The sequence below is a fragment of the Dendrobates tinctorius genome, unplaced genomic scaffold (genome assembly GCF_039654945.1).
Source record: "Dendrobates tinctorius isolate UK_male_01 unplaced genomic scaffold, ASM3965494v1 ptg000254l, whole genome shotgun sequence".
Taxonomy (NCBI): Eukaryota; Metazoa; Chordata; class Amphibia; order Anura; family Dendrobatidae; genus Dendrobates; species Dendrobates tinctorius.
The window spans coordinates 12,965,719-12,984,551 of record NW_027361921.1 but is presented as its reverse complement, the minus strand read 5'-3'; the positions used below and the strand labels follow the sequence as shown (position 1 = coordinate 12,984,551).

The following is an 18,833-nucleotide window of genomic DNA, read 5'->3' as shown; positions in this document are numbered from 1 at the left end:
ACTTTGCACACTACTGTTGTCAGACTTAATACTTGGGAGATGTTCCAGCAACTTCGACCAAAGGATGGTTAAAATCAAAAGACTTTATTCCAAAAAAATGATTAAAAACAGAATAGATGCATAAAAAACATATGGTTCACCAATGTGACAGACGCTTACGCGTTTCGGACTAGAGGGTCCTTACTCATAGCTTAACATCTTACAAATAAGCATATACCTATATACACTTGCTGGCTGAAGTAAAGTGGGAGGGAAACAAAATGCCTTTTTTTTTTTTTTTTTTTGGAGAAAATCCTCCCTTCCTGCTATTGTGGACCTCCGCCCATTTTGTTTCCCTCCCACTTTACTTCAGCCAGCAAGTGTATATAGGTATATGCTTATTTGTAAGATGTTAAGCTATGAGTAAGGACCCTCTAGTCCGAAACGCGTAAGTGTCTGTCACATTGGTGAACCATATGTTTTTTATGCATCTATTCTGTTTTTAATCATTTTTTTGGAATAAAGTCTTTTGATTTTAACCATCCTTTGGTCGAAGTTGCTGGAACATCTCCCAAGTATTGTGCCTACAAGATTTTCTGGAATCCAAGTTCCCTGCACCGCCCAGGATTGATTGCATTCCTCCAGACTTCGCATTTGCTACGGTTTGGTGAGCTGACAAAAAACTTTTTCCTTGATGTCAGACTTACTGGATGGTAATTGCCTTGATCCACCTTTTTATCTTTCTTTAATATTGGTACCACATGAGCTGTCCTCCAATGCTGTGGCACCAACCCTTTTACAAGTGTCATGTGTCTAAGAAGATGAAGTACAGCGGTCTGTCAATTACTGAGCTCAATTTCCTCAGTATCTGTGGATGAATGCCATCTGGGACGTGGGATTTGTCAGTTTAATTTGCTCAGATGCAGGGGTACTTTTTCTTTTGTTAAATTAGTTATATCAGGTGGTGAACTTTGATTTTGCCTTGTTGAATAATTCCTGGAAACAGTTAGTTCATTAGTGAACATGTATGAAAAGTGACTGTTTAGCCTCTTCCCGAATTGGACGTACCCAGTGCATCATAGTTGGGAAGTGCTTACCGATCTTTGACTTGCTGGGTACGTTATCACGATTTTGCGCACTCAGTAGTGGTGTGCTTGTGATTGCCTCCGGATGATCAGGTTATATCACAGCTGACACCTGGCACTCACTGCAAGGAGCGATGCCCGCACCAATCTGGCAGTTTAACCCCCTAAGAGCTACGATCAATAATGATTGCAGCATTTAGAAGGCAGGCAGAGGGAGGTGACTCCTCCCCTTCAGTTGATGCCCCCACGCCATTGTGGGGGCCCAATCATTGCAATGGATTTTACAGGCTACTGAAAGTGAAAGTCCCATAGTGGGACAATGTAAAAAAGTAAAAAAAAATATTGTCATTGTTCCCAATGTAAGCTTCAACTCAATCCACAAAATTAGCAAGTCGCCTCTCAGGTCCATCACCTGTCACTGGAAATATAGGGGGCTTCCACGTTACTGGTAGTGCAAAGGTTCTAAAAAAGCACTATGGCTCCTCACCCCCCAAAAGAAATCCAGCAAATTCTGCACTTCCAAAACCAAATTCCCCCCTTCATTTTGAGCCCCGATATGTACCTAAACTTCATTTAGCCTACACATGTTTAACATTTCTGTAGTAAAGAGAGCCCACCTATTTTAAGTGTGCATGTCTCCAAATGCACAAACTGGGCATAATGTTCTAGGCACTACAACATACTGGTCACTATAACGTACTGGACAGTGCAATGACAGTTTGCAATTTACTCAGTAACATCCACTGCTGCTTGTTTCTGGAAAACACCAATGGAGTCAAAATTGTCATTACACCTGTAGATAAACTCCCAAAGGTGTATATTTTATAAAAATGGGGTCGCTTGAAGGGGAATTCTGCTCTTCTAGCACTTGTGGGCTCAAGCGTACATGGAGTCTGCAAGCTATTCTAGGAAAATCTGTGCTACAGGAGGTAAACAGCTCTCAAGTCTCACTGTATGGCTAAGTACAGTACTGTACAGCCGCATATGGGTTATGTCTACATTCAACAGAAATTGAGACAAATTTTAGTGACATTTTTACCCATTTATACTTGTGAAAATGTAAAATCTGGGGCTAAAACTTTTTTTTGTGATAAAAATGTAATTTTTTTTTCACTGCCCAATGGTTTAAAAATTCTGTGACACACCTGTGGTGTCAATATGATCACTGAAACCCTAGATCAATTATATCAAGAGGTTAATTTTGTAAATTGGGGTCACATAACATGTTTGCTGTTCTGGCACCTCAGGGTCTTTCCCAGTGGGTCATGGCACCTACAGACCGTAACAGTAAAATATGCACCATGATATGGCGCTCATTCCCTTCTGAGCTTTGCACTATGCCTGAAAAGTCTTTCCCGTTTACATGTAGGGTATTGGCGTACTCAGGAGAAATTTTTAAAACAAACTGGGGCCCATTTTTTCCTATTAGCCCTTAGAAAAATTAAAAACTTGGGGCTATAACAACAATTTAATGGTAAAAAGTTAATTATTCTTTCTTTACCGCCCAACATGTATAAAATTCTGTGAGGCACATGTGATGTCAATATGCTTACTGCATCCCTAGATGAATTAACTGGGGAGTGTAGTTTGTAAAATTAGGTCATATATGAGGGGGTTTCTGCTGAAGTCCAATATGGTGGTTATTCCTTTCTGAGCTTTGCACTGTGCCTCAAAAGTAGTATTCCACTACATATGGGGTATCAGTGTACTCAGGAAAATTGCTCAACAAATTTTGTGGACCATTTTCTCATGCTAGCCCTGTGAAAATAAAAAAAAAATAGAGGATAAAACTTTTTTGGGGAAATTTTTTTTTCATTTTTACAGATCAACGTTATAAAATTCTAGATAAATTCCTTGAGAGGTCTAGTTTCTAACATGGGGTCATTTGTGTGGTGTTTTCAATTGTTTAGGCACACTCTAAACATGATATGACAGCCACACGCATTTCCATCAAATGCTGCATTCCAAAACGTGACTTCTTCCTTTCTGATCCAAAAGAGCAATCAAATATTAGCTTCCTGATAAAAAATTATGTTTAAAAAACTCTGCTGATGTAAAGTAGACATGTGGGAAATGTTATTTATTAGCTGTTTGGTGTGGCATAATTCTGATTTAAGGGCATAAAAATTCAAAGTTTGAAAATTTTCAAAATTTCCGATTTTCTCACAAATAAACGCAAATCATATTGAATAAATTTTACGACTATCATGAAATACAATATGTCACAAAAAAACAGTCTCAGAATCAGTGGGATCTGTTGAAGCATTCCAGAGTTATTACCTCATAAAGTGACACTGGTCAGGAATGTAAAATTTGGCCTGGTAATGAAGGTTAAAACAGGCTTTGAGTGTGAAGGGGTTAATATATCAGCCTTTTCTTTGTCCTCTATAATTATTTTATTATTGTCTTTTAAGGGGGCTGGTACAAATTGTTTCTTTTCTTTTGGACGTTGAATGTATTTATATTTGGAGATTTATTTTAATGTTGTTGGCTATTTGTTTCTGTGTAGATAACTTTGCTAGGTTGATTTCTTTTTGTAGTCTTTATACTATTTCTGTATTCTCTGCCTTCCAGATTTTGAATGCCTTTTCTGTTTTTCTTGTTGAACTTTGAACTGTCTTATTTACCATTTTTTTTCTTCCTGAACATTTTATTGCTAGAGGGTATAAGTTTTCTACAGGAGTAATCATGCCCCACTTATGTTCGTTATCCCCAGTCAGGGCATTACTACCCTTACTGGTGTATGGGGCCCATGAGCTGGGTCCGGTGTCTGTTTTCATAAACAGGAGCGGTGTATGGATGGAGCAGTATGAGGAGCGTCATTGTGACAGACAGCCTAGAGAGGCAGCCAGTGCTGAGTTACAGGAGGGTGGGACTCAACCATCCAATCCCCGCTGAGCCAGCGCTCCTGCAGTATTATTTCCCGTTATCACTCAGCAGCAGGACCATTGCAGCCCCTGCCGGGTGACTGTCTGAGCCTGTGCTGGTTAAGTGTATGGATGGTGTCTTGACAGGCTCCTGTCCAGACCTGCAGCAAATGCATCATCAGCTTCTTTCCCGAGGGCACACTTCTTTAGGTTTATAGTAAACTCTGCCTTCCTTAGTGCATCCGGTACTGCCTGGACCTTCTGCAGGTGAATTCCCCAATCCGGGCTGAAGATCACAATGTTGTTCAAATACAGTCATATGCTAAAGTTTGGGCACCCCTATTAATGTTAACCTTTTTTCTTTATAACAATTTTTTTTTTTGCAACAGCTATTTCAGTTTCATATATCTAATAACTGATGGACTCAGTTATATTTCTCGATTCAAATGAGGTTTATTGTACTAACAGAAAATGTGCAATCTGCATTTTAACAAAATTTGACCGGTGCAAAAGTATGGGCACCCTTATCATTTTCTTGATTTCAACACTCCTACTTTTTACTGACTTCCTGAAGCACTAAATTGGTTTTGTAACCTCATTGAGCTTTGAACTTCATAGCCAGGTGTATCAAAGCATGAGAAAAGGTATTTAAGGTGGCCACTTGCAAGTAGTTCTCCTATTTGATTCTCCTATGAAGAGTGGCATCATGGGCTCCTCAAAACAACTCTCAAATTATCTGAAAACAAAGATTATTCAACATAGCTTTTCAGGGGAAGGATACAAAAAGTTGTCTCAGAGATTTAACCTGTCAGTTTCCACTGTGAGGAAGGAAATGGAAGAACACAGGTACGTACAGTTCTTGTTAAGCCCAGAAGTGGCAGGCCAAGAAAAATATCAGAAAGGCAGAGAAGAAGAAAGGTGAGAACAGTCAAGGACAATCCACAGACCACCTCCAAAGACCTGCAGCATCATCTTGCTGCAGATGGTGTCACTGTGCATCGGTCAACAATACAGCGCACTTTGCACAAGGAGAAGCTGTATGGGAGAGTGATGCGAAAGAAGCCGTTTCTGCAAGCACGCCACAAACAGAGTCGCCTGAGGTATGCAAAAGCACATTTGGACAAGCCAGTTACATTTTGGAAGAAGGTCCTGTGGACTGATGAAACAAAGATTGAGTTGTTTGGTCATACAAAAAGGCGTTATGCATGGAGGCTAAAAAACACAGCATTCCAAGAAAAACACTTGCTACCCACAGTAAAATTTGGTGGAGGTTCCATCATGCTTTGGGGCTGTGTGGCCAATGCCGGCACCGGGAATCTTGTTAAAGTTGAGGGTTGCATTGATTCAACTCAGTATCAGCAGATTCTTGACAATAATGTGCAAGAATCAGTGACGAAGTTGAAGTTACGCAGGGGATGGATATTTCAGCAAGATAATGATCCAAAACACCGCTCCAAATCTACTCAGGCATTCATGCAGAGGAACAATTACAATGTTCTGGAATGGCCATCCCAGTCCCCAGACCTAAATATCATTGAACATCTGTGGGATGATTTGAAGCGGGCTGTCCATGCTCGGCGACCATCAAACTTAACTGAACTGGAATTGTTTTGTAAACAGGAATGGTCACAAATACCTTCATCTAGGATCCAGGAACTCATTAATAGCTACAGCAAGCAACTAGAGGCTGTTATTTTTGCAAAATGAGGATCTACAAAATATTAATGTCACTCTTATGTTGAGGTGCCCATACTTTTGCACCAGTCAAATTTTGTTAAAATGCAGATTGCACATTTTCTGTTAGTACAATAAACCTCATTTGAATCCAGAAATATAACGGAGTCCATCAGTTATTAGATATATGAAACTGAAATAGCTGTTGCAAAAAACAAAATTGTTATAAAGAAAAAAGGTTAACATTAATAGGGGTGCCAAAACTTTAACATTTGACTGTACGTGGTGGAATACTTTTTGTGAGAGGCTAGGATCTGAACCATGGCCCTCTGGAAGGTTGCTGGGGCTTCTTGTGGTCCGAAGATCATTCTGGTATACTCAAAGCTTCAGATGTAGAGAAGGCCATGGTCTCCTTGTCACTTGGGGACAGGAGAATTTGCCAGTATTCTTTTCTTAGGTCCAGTTTGGTGATTTATCTGGCTGACCCTAGGCACTCGGTCGGCTCATCTACCCGGGGAATTGGTTATGCATCGAACTTGGACACCTCATTTAGCTTTCTGTAGTCGTTATAGAAGCATCGCTCTCCATCCAGCTTTGGCACAAGGACTATAGGACTGGACCAGCCGCTCTTTGACTCCTTGATGACACCTAGACCCAACATTCTCCTCACCTCCTTGTAGATCACCTTGTGGCGGGCTTCAGGAATCCAATATGGCTTTTGGTTCACTCTCACATGCGGTTCAGTTAGGATTTCGTGCTCCACAACCTGCGTACAACCTGGTAACTCACGGCACTGTTGTTTATGGGCTGGTAACAGTCTCTGTGACACTGTGACCTCCTCGACCCTGACTTCAGGCCTGGCTCCCAGGCATGTAGCTTCCATCAGTTCTTTCTCTCGCTACGGTTTGAGCAGGTTGATGTGGTACACTTGGTACGGCTTCCTTCTCCCTGGTTGGTGGACCTTGTAGTTTACGTCACTCAACTTTTCGATCACCTCATATGACCCTTGCCATTTAGCCAGTAACTTAATTTCCACGGGGATCAGCACCAACACCCGGTCTCCAGAGTTAAACTGTCTCAGTCTTGCCGACCGATTGTGGACCCTTGCCTGGGCTTCTTGTGCTTGGAGGAGGCTCTCCCTGACAATATGCGTCACCCTCACAAACCTGTCCTGCATTTGGCCACATGTTCGATGACACTTCAGTGGGGTGTAACCTCTGCTTCCCAGGTCTCCTTTGCAGTGTCTAGAAGTCCTCGAGGGTGCCATCCATATACCAACATGAATGGTGAGAACCCCGTAGACGCCTGTGGGACTTCTCTAATAGAGAATAGTAGGTATGGTAGCAAGCAATCCCAGTCTCGGCCACCCTTCTCCATGACCTTCCTCAGCATACAGTGCCTTGCGAAAGTTTTCGGCCCCCTGGAACTTTTCAACCTTTTCCCATATATCATGCTTCAAACATAAATTTTTGGTGAAGAATCAACAAGTGGAACACAGTTGTGAAGTTGAACGAAATTTATTGGTTATTTTAAATTTTTGTGGATATTCAAAAACTGAAAAGTGGGGCGTGCAATATTATTCGGCCCCTTTACTTTCAGTGCAGCAAACTCACTCCAGAAGTTCATTGTGGATCTCTGAATGATCCGATGTTGTCCTAAATGACTAATGATGATAAATATAATCCACCTGTGTGTAATCAAATCTCCGTATAAATGCACCTGCTCTGTGATAGTCTCAGGGTTCTGTTTGAAGCACCGAGAGCATCATGAAGACCAAGGAACACAACATGCAGGTTCATGATACTGTTGTGGAGAAGTTTAAAGCCGGATTTGGATGCAAAATGATTTCCAAAACTTTAAACATCCCAAGGAGCACTGTGCAAGCAGCCATATTGAAATGGAAGGATTATCATAACATTGCAAATCTACCAAGACCCGGCCGTTCTTGTAAACTGTCATCTCAAACAAGGAAAAGACTGATCAGAGATGCAGCCAAAAGGCCCATGATCACTCTGGATGAACTGCAGAGATCAACAGCTGAGGTGGGACAGTCTGTCCATAGGACAACAATCAGTCGTACACTGCACAAATCTGCCATTTATGGAAGAGTGGCAAGAAAAAAGCCATTTCTCAAAGATATCCATAAAAAGTGTTGTTTAAAGTTTGCAACAAGTCACCTGGGAGACACACCAAACATGTGGAAGAAGGTGCATTGGTCAGATGAAACCAAAATCAAACTTTTTGGCAACATTGCCAAACGATATGTTTGGCGTGAAGGCAACACAGCTCATCACCCTGAACACACCATCCCCACTGTCAAACATGGTGGTGGCAGCATCATGGTTTGGGCCTGCTTTTCTTCAGCAGGGACAGGGAAGATGGTTAAAATTGATGGGAAGATGGATGGAGCCAAATGCTGTACCTTTCTTGAAGAAAACCTGTTGGAGTCTGCAAAAGACCTGAGACTGGGATGGAGATTTGTCTTCCAACAAGACAATGATCCCAAACATAAAGCAAAATCTACAATGGAATGGTTCACAAATAAACGTATCCAGGTGTTAGAATGGCCAAGTCAAAGTCCAGACCTGAATACAATCGAGAATCTGTGGAAAGAGCTGAAAACTGCTGTTCACAAATGATCTCCATCCAACCTCACTGAGCTCGAGCTGTTTGCCAAGGAAGAATGGGCAAGAATTTCAGCCTCTCGATGTACAAAACTGATAGAGACATACTCCAAGCGACTTGCAGCTGTAATCGCAGCAAAAGGTGTCGCAACAAAGTATTAAGTTAAAGGGGCTGATTAATATTGCATGCCCCACTTTTCAGTTTTAGAATTTCCACAAAAATTTAAAATAACCAATAAATTTTGTTCAACTTCACAATTGTGTTCCGCTTGTTGTTGATTCTTCACCAAAAATTTACATTTGGTATCTTTATGTTTGAAGCATGATATGTGGGAAAAGGTTGAAAATTTCCAGGGGGCCGAATACTTTCGCAAGGCACTGTAGCTTTCAAGGCCTCCACCAGGCTTTCCATCAGCGGATGGTACACAGACATCCTGTGTTGGGTAATCTGGAGTGCTTTATTGTCTCACAAAACGAAATAAGAAAAGGGTGAAATACAAACTGGCTCACTGGAAAAAAAAACCTTTAAAACTTAACTTTTATTGGGTAGATATCAGAATAACCCACCACTAATGAAAGTGCAATAGTACATAAATTTAAAACATAACCAAGGAGTTGATATATAAATAGTAAGGAAACCAATATTCTATCCTCATTACTCAGTGCTAGGATGATCAATATATAGATACAGAAGATCAAAAATCCTAATAGTTAGATATATAAAAAAAAATATCAAATAGAGTCCTACCTATGTAACTCCTCAGAATAAATTATTTTTGCACACCTCAAAAAAAAGGGGAAAATAAACCAAGGTACAATAACCTTTAGATTGATACCAAGATGTATGCTAACTAAAGTGATTCCTATAGTTCGTGCAAAATATGACACAAACCCATGATGTGTTGATATAAGTGCGATATAACTTGCTGAAAATCTGTCTGATAGCCTAACTATTTGCGGAGGTTGGCACCGAAAGATGACGAGAAGTGGTGCCCCTGCTTGTCCGACGGCTGTCCCTAAGCTCCTATTGACAGCCTGATAAGATACAAAATAGAGAAACAGGAGGCCAGATTGGAGAGTTTCCAAGCTATTGATGTTTATATGGATCAAAATCTTGTTCTTGATGACATGAGCTTCTTTCTTCTTGATGAAAATAAAAAAGGGGGGAAAGCTAATTGTGTTGGGAAAAGAGACAGAGAAATCAGGCACTCAGTAGATTCATGCATACATCATGAACAGATGCCTATATGCGGGCCCAACAAGACAAAAATGCACTTGACAGCACATTGGATATTTGTGGATTTATCTTGCTGATTGGTTTTGTATATGATATTAGTTAATATCTTGTCATATGCTATATCATTACGAATTGACTATCAATTTATACCAGTACATTTATCAGGTTGCTGCATTGGTAATTGATGACTTATGTGATTTTTATTATATATGTTGCCTGTCAGTGCTTTATTTTGTCCTTGGCATATCTGGGACTTTTGTTGGGCCCGCATATAGGCATCTGTTCATGATGTATGCACGAATCCACTGAGTCTTGCGTCTTGTCAGGGTGTGAATAGGAGCTTAGGGACAGCCGTCGGACAAGCAGAGGCGCCACTTGTCGTCATCTTAGGGTGCCAACCTCCGCAAATAGTTAGGCTATCAGACAAATTTTCAGCAAGGGATAGTGCACTTATATCAACACATCGTGGGTTTGTGTGTGTCATATTTTGCACGAACTATAGGAATCACTTTAGTTAGTATACATCTTGGTATCAATCTCAAGGTTATTATACCTTGGTTTATTTTCCTCCTTTTTTTTCTTTAGGTGTGCAAAAATAGTTTTTCTGAAGAGTTACATAGGTAGGACTCTATTTGATATTTTTTTATATCTAGCTATTAGGATTTTAGATCTTCTGTATCTATATACTGATCATCCAAGCACTGAGTAGTGAGGATAGAATATTGGTTTCCTCACTATTTATATATCAACTCCTTGGTTATGTTTATGCACTATTGCACTTTCATTAATGGTGGGTTATTTTTTATATCTACCCAATAAACGTTAAGTTTTAAAGGTTTTTTTCAAGTGAGCCAATCTGGAGTGCTTTACACAGCTCTCTCATTACCTTGGACCTGAGTGGTTTCTCTTGGTCCTTCAGCATCTCCTTTGACAGGCCTGTCCTGGAGAAAATATGAACTAGCTCTCGTGCTGTACTCCTGGTGGAGGAGTTTCTCAGTTGCACCGCCTCTGAGTACCTTGTTGCATAGTCCATTACCACCAGGATGTATTGATGACCCCTTGCGGACTTAACTAAGGGCCCGACCAGGACCATCGCAATCCAATCAAATGGGACTTCTGTTATGAGCAACAGCACTAGGGGACTGCAGAAATGGGATACAGGAGCAGTTAGCAGTTAGGTAGGGCTGGATCGGCATAAATTAACAATGCCTCGATGACAGGCCAGTAGAACCTCTGAAGGACCCACTCTTGAGTTTTGTGTACTCCCAGATGCCCACCAAAGACATGAGAATGGGCCGGATCTAATACCCTACACCTATAGGGACTTGGCACCAACAAGTGCTCTATCACTTTCCCTCTAAGTTTAGTGACCCGATAAAGCAGTGCTTAATTTAAAGTAAAATACGGGATCCTGATGTGGGCCCCTAACTCTTGAGCAACCCCATTTATCATAGTCACATTGTCAAAAACATTTTTTAAAGTATTATCTTACATTTGGGCAGTCTAAAAATTCCCCCCAGAAATCTCCAACTTGGGAATCTATGCCTTACTGCTCACTGTCTCATTTTCATCACCAGCAAGTACACACAGGGGGAACTCATCTGCCACCGACTGCGATGGAGAACCTTCATGGGTGAACCGGCTCCTGTCTGCCTTAGTGAGCACACCCTTGCCTTTTCTCACATGTCCCAGAACAGGCTAAAAAAAAAAACAATGAGACACATGGCTGGATAGAAAAATTGTAGGTAAGGTTCCCATAAATGTGGAAGCTGCAAGGCCTGTGTCTATATTAATAAAAGCAAGACCTTTAAAAGTGCATTGACAAAAGAAACTTTTATGAATTGCAAAACAAAAGGAGTTGTCTATATGGCCATCTGTCAATGTCCAAAGAACTATGTGAGTACGACCAAAAGGGAGCTGAGACGATGCATTCTTGACCACATTATCTATATTAAATGGAAAGAGGAGACCACCTTAGCGAGACACATGTTAGAAGTGCATTCTGGAAACGCATTTGCACCGAAATTTAAAGCATTGGAGGCAGTACATGCTTCCATAAGGGGTGGCAACTGGGAAGCTGATACACCAGAAGGAGTGCAGATGGATCTATAGACTGTGTTCCTCTAGTCCTCAAGGGATAAATGAATCAAAGTCTTTTTCGTGGTTCATTGATCCGTGAATGGCTCTCATAGTTTGCATGAACGATATTTATTTAGAATTATTATAGAATTCTGTATATTCTGTATATATTCTTCATAATAATAGAACTTTCCATTTAGTATCGAGCTTGCACATCTGAGAATTATTTGTCACACCTTAAGAAGAGGAATTTCGAATAGGTTTCTTTACGAAAAAGAAATTCCCCCCACTTTTTTTTTTTCTCACACATCCCCGCCAACCGCCACCCCATTCTCTCTTTTTAACTAAATAAGGGAATATATATCTACTGTATGTAGTCAAAATTTGGGCCTTATAGTTGTAAATAGATAAACATATGCTATGTATATAGACTAGATTATTAATAGTATCTAATGTAAGCAAAGATTTCATATTTTGAATATAATTTTAATGTCTTGTCACAACTAATGACATTATTAGTAAAATCTGTCAATAGATATTGCTACTCCATAGGGTCTATAAAAGACCTAATAAAAGATAAAAGATCTAATCGGGCAGCCATTGACCTGTTGTACTAATTGAATCCAATAGGGCTGTATTATGACATAATACTAATTAAGAAAATCGAATATAACGCTGTTAAGGAAACAAATAGCCATTGTTTCACTACATGATTTAAATCGATCTAACTTAATACAACAGCACAGTGAATGTGTAATAGTACTGAGGGCCCACAGGCTCTATAATAATGTGATGTCAATTATGAAGGTGGAAGACAGATGCCCATGGGTCGCAGGTGGAAAATCTGTGCTTTCAGCAAGGGAACAGGTGAAAGACAAAGTGAAGGAACTGAAGGCACTCTTAGCCAACCAGTCTAACGCCACCTCTACTTGTTATGGCCTCATGATTAAGCCAGCAGTACTCGGGCCAATGAAATTACACAGAACATCCTGTTGCACCAGAGGAAAGTGTTTCATTTGGGCACGTAGCAGGCACAGATCGACTGTGTCCTCTCTCTCCCTATTGCAGTTACACCACTACCACCAGAAACATGGCCATGTCACCTATTTGAGGCGCTCATCATTGTTTTCACCCAAAAAAAAAAAGTGCAGACTATTACACGGCTTGTATACTGAGAGAGAGAGTGACGATCAGATAATATCACTGCCTGTTTTCAGTCCCTCCCCAAAAATCAATACAAAACACAAAAACAGTGTTGATTGCCTCCTGCTACGCCTCTTCCACCTACACCGCAACTTTCTTCTCAACCTCCTCCTCCACTTGTACTTCCGCCTCCTGGTTCCAAGATTATAATTTTTTCTTTTTTTTATTCTTTGTTATTTTAAGTAATTTCCCTTTCCGCATTTGTTTGCAGGGCAATTGTGCTACTCCTTCCCACATTTATCTTCATATTGCAGACCCCTAGTCTTTAGTATGAGCATTTTATAGCCATTTTAAAGCATCAAAGTTCTTTTCTGCATTGACTTCTGTTCGATTTGCGGTCAAGTTGAGGGTCCTGTCCAAACCAAACTTTGAACTACAGTTTGGACGAGCCTGAACATACATGGGTCCGTTCAACCCTACCTGTCATCTGTTTGGGGAGGGAAAGAAGTTGAGTTGTGTCCATCACCTATTATGATTGGTGAGTTCTGTGTTGCCTGTCCTCAGCATTATATTAGAAGTTATTTTCATTGTAAATTTGCCTATGGCAATAATGAGAAAACAGTAATAATCTAGAATGGCACGCCTATTGGGAGACATTGAGGCTAGTGTGAAAATTAATTAATATTATGGGAAATTACCAAGAGAATTTGCACATTTTTAAAGCTGTGTGCAACGTGAAAATCTTTTAAAACTGGAGGTCATTTTCTGGGGATACATTTTTGTTAAATCTTAGAATATTAAGTTGACATTAAGTGGTAAGATAAACATTGGCTGAGTTTCCTCGAATCATTCTGCACTACTCTAAAGTATTTGTTTTCTTTCAGGGTGTCGGTCTTTCTGTTCATGGCCATTTTAGAGTAGCATCTGAGAAGACTCTCTTTGCAATGCCAGAGACCGCAATTGGTAAGTTTGTCATTGGCTTGTGCTAATTTGTTTTCTACTGATTATCTTTCTTATTGTTTGGAGGGCTGAAACCTTATGCTTCATTTGGAAATTAATGTTTTTTCTCTTATGCAAAAAATTGATGAAAATCAGTCAAGGTTCTGTCAGAATGTCAGTTTTCACCATCATTGTTGGTTTCTCAATCGTCTTTTATCAGTCAGTGAAAAACAGACAAAACTAGGAGGACATCTGATTGCTATCCATCTTTTTAACCCCTCAAAAGATAACAAAATAATCATAGAGAACAAAGAAAAGGCTGAGATATTAACCCATTCACCCCCAAGCCTGTTTTCACCTTCATGACCGGGCCAATTTTTAAAATTCTGACCAGTGTGACTTTAAGAGGTAATACCTCTGGAACGCATAAACAGACCCCCACTGATTCGGAGACTGATTTTTTGTGACATATTGTACTTCATGATGGTGATTGTCACGCTGCAGATATGCAGGTAACTGCAACCTCCACTAGATGGCAATAGAGTGGAAGGATGGTAACAAGTCATCAAGAGCAGACCTGCAGTGCTGCAGCGAAGCTACCACCAGGTGGCAGCAGAATAGTCAAACAAGCCGGGTCAAAACCTAGACCGTCACGCAGTTCAAAGGGGAAAACAAGCACAGAGTCAGTGGAGAGCCAAAGAGTCAATACCAGACAAAAGGCAGAAGTACCAGAGACCAGAGGCAACGTCAAAGCCCAGTCAAGCACCGGAAAATCCAAAAGCAATCTGGAAACACTAAGACGGGAGGAACAGACACGGGCAAGGCCAAAATGTATATAAATAGAAAAAAGTGGGCTATATGCCCAAGCCAGCTCACCGACAGCCTGAAGGTGCCCGGGATTCCGTCTGGACTGACGTACTGTATATAATCCAAGAAGGGAAAAAAAGGGAGGCGTCCCAGCTCCTTAAAACTTGAAAAAATTATTTATTACAAATCCATTAAAAATAATTGACAAACGGCTACTCCTCAGCAGTGACAGTGCACATGAAGCATACAGGAATGCAGCGACGCGTTTTGATCACTATAATCTTTATCACAGCTGACTAAATCCTATACCATACATAATTATATAGTCCAAACTAACCAATAGGATCTTAGGGCCAAATCACATGATTCAAATATTCAGGTCCTTTAACCCTTAGAATACAACATTGCACACAATATACTGATTACAATAAAAAATAAAAAACATTAGAAAAACATTAAAAAAAACATATACACCGCTCAAAAAAATAAGAGAACACTTAAACAACAGAATATAACTCCAAGTGAATCAAACTTCTGTGAAATCAAACTGTCCACTTTGGAAGCAACACTGATTGACAATCAACTTCACATGCTCTTGTGCAAATGGAATAGACAACAGATGGAAATTATTGGCAATTATCAAGACACCCTCAATAAAGGAGTAGTTCTGCAGGTGGGGACCACAGACCACATCTCAGTACCAATGCTTTCTGGCTGATGTTTTGGTCACTTTTGAATGTTGGTTGTGCTTTAACACTCGTGGTAGCATGAGATGGACTCTACAACCCACACAAGTGGCTCAGGTAGTGCAGCTCATCCAGGATGTCACATCAATGTGAGCTGTGGCAAGAAGGTTTGCTATGTCTGGCAGTGTAGTGTCCAGAGGCTGGAGGCGCTACCAGGAGACAGGCCAGTACACCAGGAGACATGGAGGGGGCCGTAGGAGGGCAACAACCCAGCAGCAGTACTGCTACCTCTGCCTTTGTGCAAGCAAGGAGGAACAGGAGGAGCACTGCCAGAGCCCTGCAAAATGACCTCCAGCAGACCACAAATGTGCATGTGTCTGCACAAACGGTTAGAAAGCGACTCTATGAGGATGGTCTGAGTGCCCGATGTCCACAAATGGGGGTTGTGCTCACAGCCCAACACCGTGCAGGACGCTTGGCATTTGCCACAGAACACCAGGATTGGCAAATTCGCCACTGGCACCCTGTGCTCTTCACAGATGAAAGCAGGTTCATATTGCGCACATGTGACAGACGTGACAGAGTCTGGAGACGCCATGGAGAGCGATCTGCTGCCTGCAACATCCTTCTGCATGACCAGATTGGCAGTGGGTCAGTAATGGTGTGGGGTTGCATTTCTTTGGAGGGCCGCACAGCCCTCCATGTGCTCGCCAGAGGTAGCCTGACTGCCATTAGGTACCGAGATGAGATCTTCGAACCCCTTGCGAGACCATATGCTGGTGCGGTTGGCCCTGGGTTCCTCCTAATGCAGGACAATGCCAGACCTCATGTGGCTGGAGTGTGTTAGCAGTTCCAGCAAGATGAAGGCATTGAAGCTATGGACTGGCCCTCCAATTCCCCAGACCTGAAACCGATTGTACATATCTGGGAATCTGGGGCATCACGTCTCGCTCTATCCACCACCGTCAGTTTGCACCACAGACTGTCCAGGAGTTGACGGATACTTTTGTCCAGGTCTGGGAGGAGATCCTACATGACAACATCTGCCGACTCATCAGAAGTATGTTCAGGTGTCATAAGGAGGTCAAACAGGCACGTGGAGGCCATACACACTACTGAGCATCATTTCCTTGTCTTGAGGCATTTACACTGAAGTTGGATCAGCCTGTAATTTGATTTTCCACTTTGATTTTGAATATCCTTCCAAATCCAGACCTCCATGGGACATTAATTTTGATTTACATTGATCATTTTTATGTTTTCTTGTTCTCAACGCATGCCACTATGTAATGAATAAAGGTTTGCAGCTGCAATGTTTTATTCAGTAATATCTACGATGTGGTATCTTAGTGTTCCCTTTATTTTTTGAGCAGTGTATATTGCCTAAAATACAAAGGAAAAGTGTCATCTTTTACCTTAGGCCATTTAGACATCATTTCAACTTGCTTATCTGTTCACAATAACAGTAACTTTGACCAGAGGTGCCCAATGCCACTGTATGTTCCCCATCATGGGCCCATCCTGAAATATCTGTCCCAATCACGGTCCATCCTGTTATATATGTCCCTCATCCTGGTATATGTGTCCCCCATCATGGGCCCATCCGGCTATATATGTCCTCTATCCTAATATATTTGTACCCCATCGTTGGTCCATCCTGGTATATACTGTATGTCCCCAATCATGGGTCCATTCTGTTATATATGTCCCTCATCCTGGTATATACTGTATGTCTTCCATCATGGACCCATCCTAGTATATATGTCCCTTAGACTGCTATTTATGTCCCCCATCATGGGTTCATCCTGGTATATATGTCCCTAATCATGAACCCATCCTGGTATATATGTCCCCAATCATGGGTCCATCCTAGTATATATGTCCCCCATCATGGACCAGTCCTAGTATACATGCCTCCCATCATGCCGCACACATAAAAAAATAAACAATTCTACACCCCTTCCGGCCCAAGGTGCACTGTGTCCTCTTCTGATGCCAGCAACTGACTTTATTGGGAAAGTGCCAGGGGCAGAACATGATATCACAACCATGTGTCCTCAGTCACAGGCGCCCCGAAGGCAGGAGCAGGGTTGCTGCTCCCAGGAAGACGGCAGCGGCACCATCAGTGAATATTCATTTCCGCATTTAAGGAAATTAATGCTCACTGCGCCCATCACCCATAATTCCACCCATCTCTCGGTGCTGGCATCAGTGATAGTAAAAATCTTCACACTCATTTACTATGACTGACCTCAGTACCAAGAGGTGGGCAGGATTATGGGCGTGGGAAGCAGTGAATATTCATATTCTTTAATAGTGGAAACACGTGATCACTCCAGCCAGCCCCCGGCTTCCTGCAGCAGTGACCCTATTCCTGCTTCCTGTGACCCCGCTGTGCCCCCCCCCACATCGAGCCACATTCATACTATAAGTCACCCCCTTAATCTCCTGCACCATATAGTCTGAAAAATACTGTACTTTTTTGTTTATTTTTGTTTTTACATAAATATATGTACTGTATTTATTCGTATATTTTTGTAATTTTTTTAAATACATTTTTAAAATGTTTTAAAACTTTTTTTTTTACTTAGTCCCTTTATGGGACTTTAACTTTCATTCGTATAATCACTGGTATAATGGATTATACCGCTCAGTGCTGCACAGAAACCTCTTAGACAATGCTGCTTGCTGGTGGTCTAACAGGCTTGCCGTAGCTGGTAAACCCAGAGGTCATCACGACGACCTCGGGTTGCATGGAAACAATTGGGCCCTCAGGACTACGTCGCGAGGGAGCTGATTGGATGAGAGAGGTAGCCCTTTTCCTCTTCTAGCCTCCTAAATGTTACGATCTATATCGATCATGGCATATAGGGGGTTAAATGGAAAATGGTGGCGTAGGCACTGTTCTTGGCAAGACAGCCTGGTCTCAGCTGTTACTCATGCCGAGCTCCCGACAGCATTCACGTGGGCACGGCTCCGATGCCCACACAATCGCCATGATGTACAGTAGGTTAACTTCATAACTCTTGAAGACCTATCCGACCATGATGTAAACATGCGTCAAAAGTCGTGAAGGGGTTAATGGAGTTGTCCTGAACCCCTGTCTGATTTTGAAAGTGGGTAGTTGACTTGCCACATGACATAGATGCTTAGAACAGTGTCTCTCTCTCTGTCAGATTGGGAGGAAGAGAGGTTAGATGAAAGTGTTGTCCATCTTTAGAAAACTGTTTTCTACATGCTGTGATTGTCCTAAAAAACAAACCCAGTGCCAGCTGCCTGTCACTGCCCCGGTCTCTGCTTATTATTTGTAGCAATGATGTCATGATTACATTGCTGCAGCCAATCACTGGGCTCAGAGACACTACGAATCTGAACAAACTGCTGAGCTTAGCGCTGTGGCTGTCATCATGACATTAGCGCGGCACACAAACAAAGTCTAGGACTATGTCGGAGAGCTGGCACAGGACCTGAGGAGGATAGGTAATACATGGCAGCGTATAGACGGTTTCTGGGAGTAGACTACCCCTCTAAGATAAAAATCAGAACTATGGAAATTAAGATCTACTGAAAATGTATTTCACTGCACTGGTATTAAACATACACCTTCTTTTACTGCAATACTGACACTAATTTAAGAAATTACAGAATTTAGTGCTGTGTTTCTTTTTTGCAGCTTACACATGCTTCCTCTAAAGGGAATGTGTCAGCAGGTT

At 41.5% G+C, this 18,833-nt stretch overlaps 1 protein-coding gene across 9 annotated transcripts in view; it reads left to right on the top strand.

The window, feature by feature from the left end:
• Positions 1-18,833, top strand: part of HIBCH (3-hydroxyisobutyryl-CoA hydrolase) — a 536,626-nt gene that overhangs the window by 362,044 nt on the left and 155,749 nt on the right. For all 9 annotated transcript variants that reach the window (XM_073558177.1, XM_073558173.1, XM_073558174.1 and 6 more), the window contains one exon: positions 13,573-13,651. In XM_073558177.1, the coding sequence (XP_073414278.1) occupies positions 13,573-13,651 (79 nt within the window). The remainder of the gene's footprint in view (positions 1-13,572; positions 13,652-18,833) is intronic.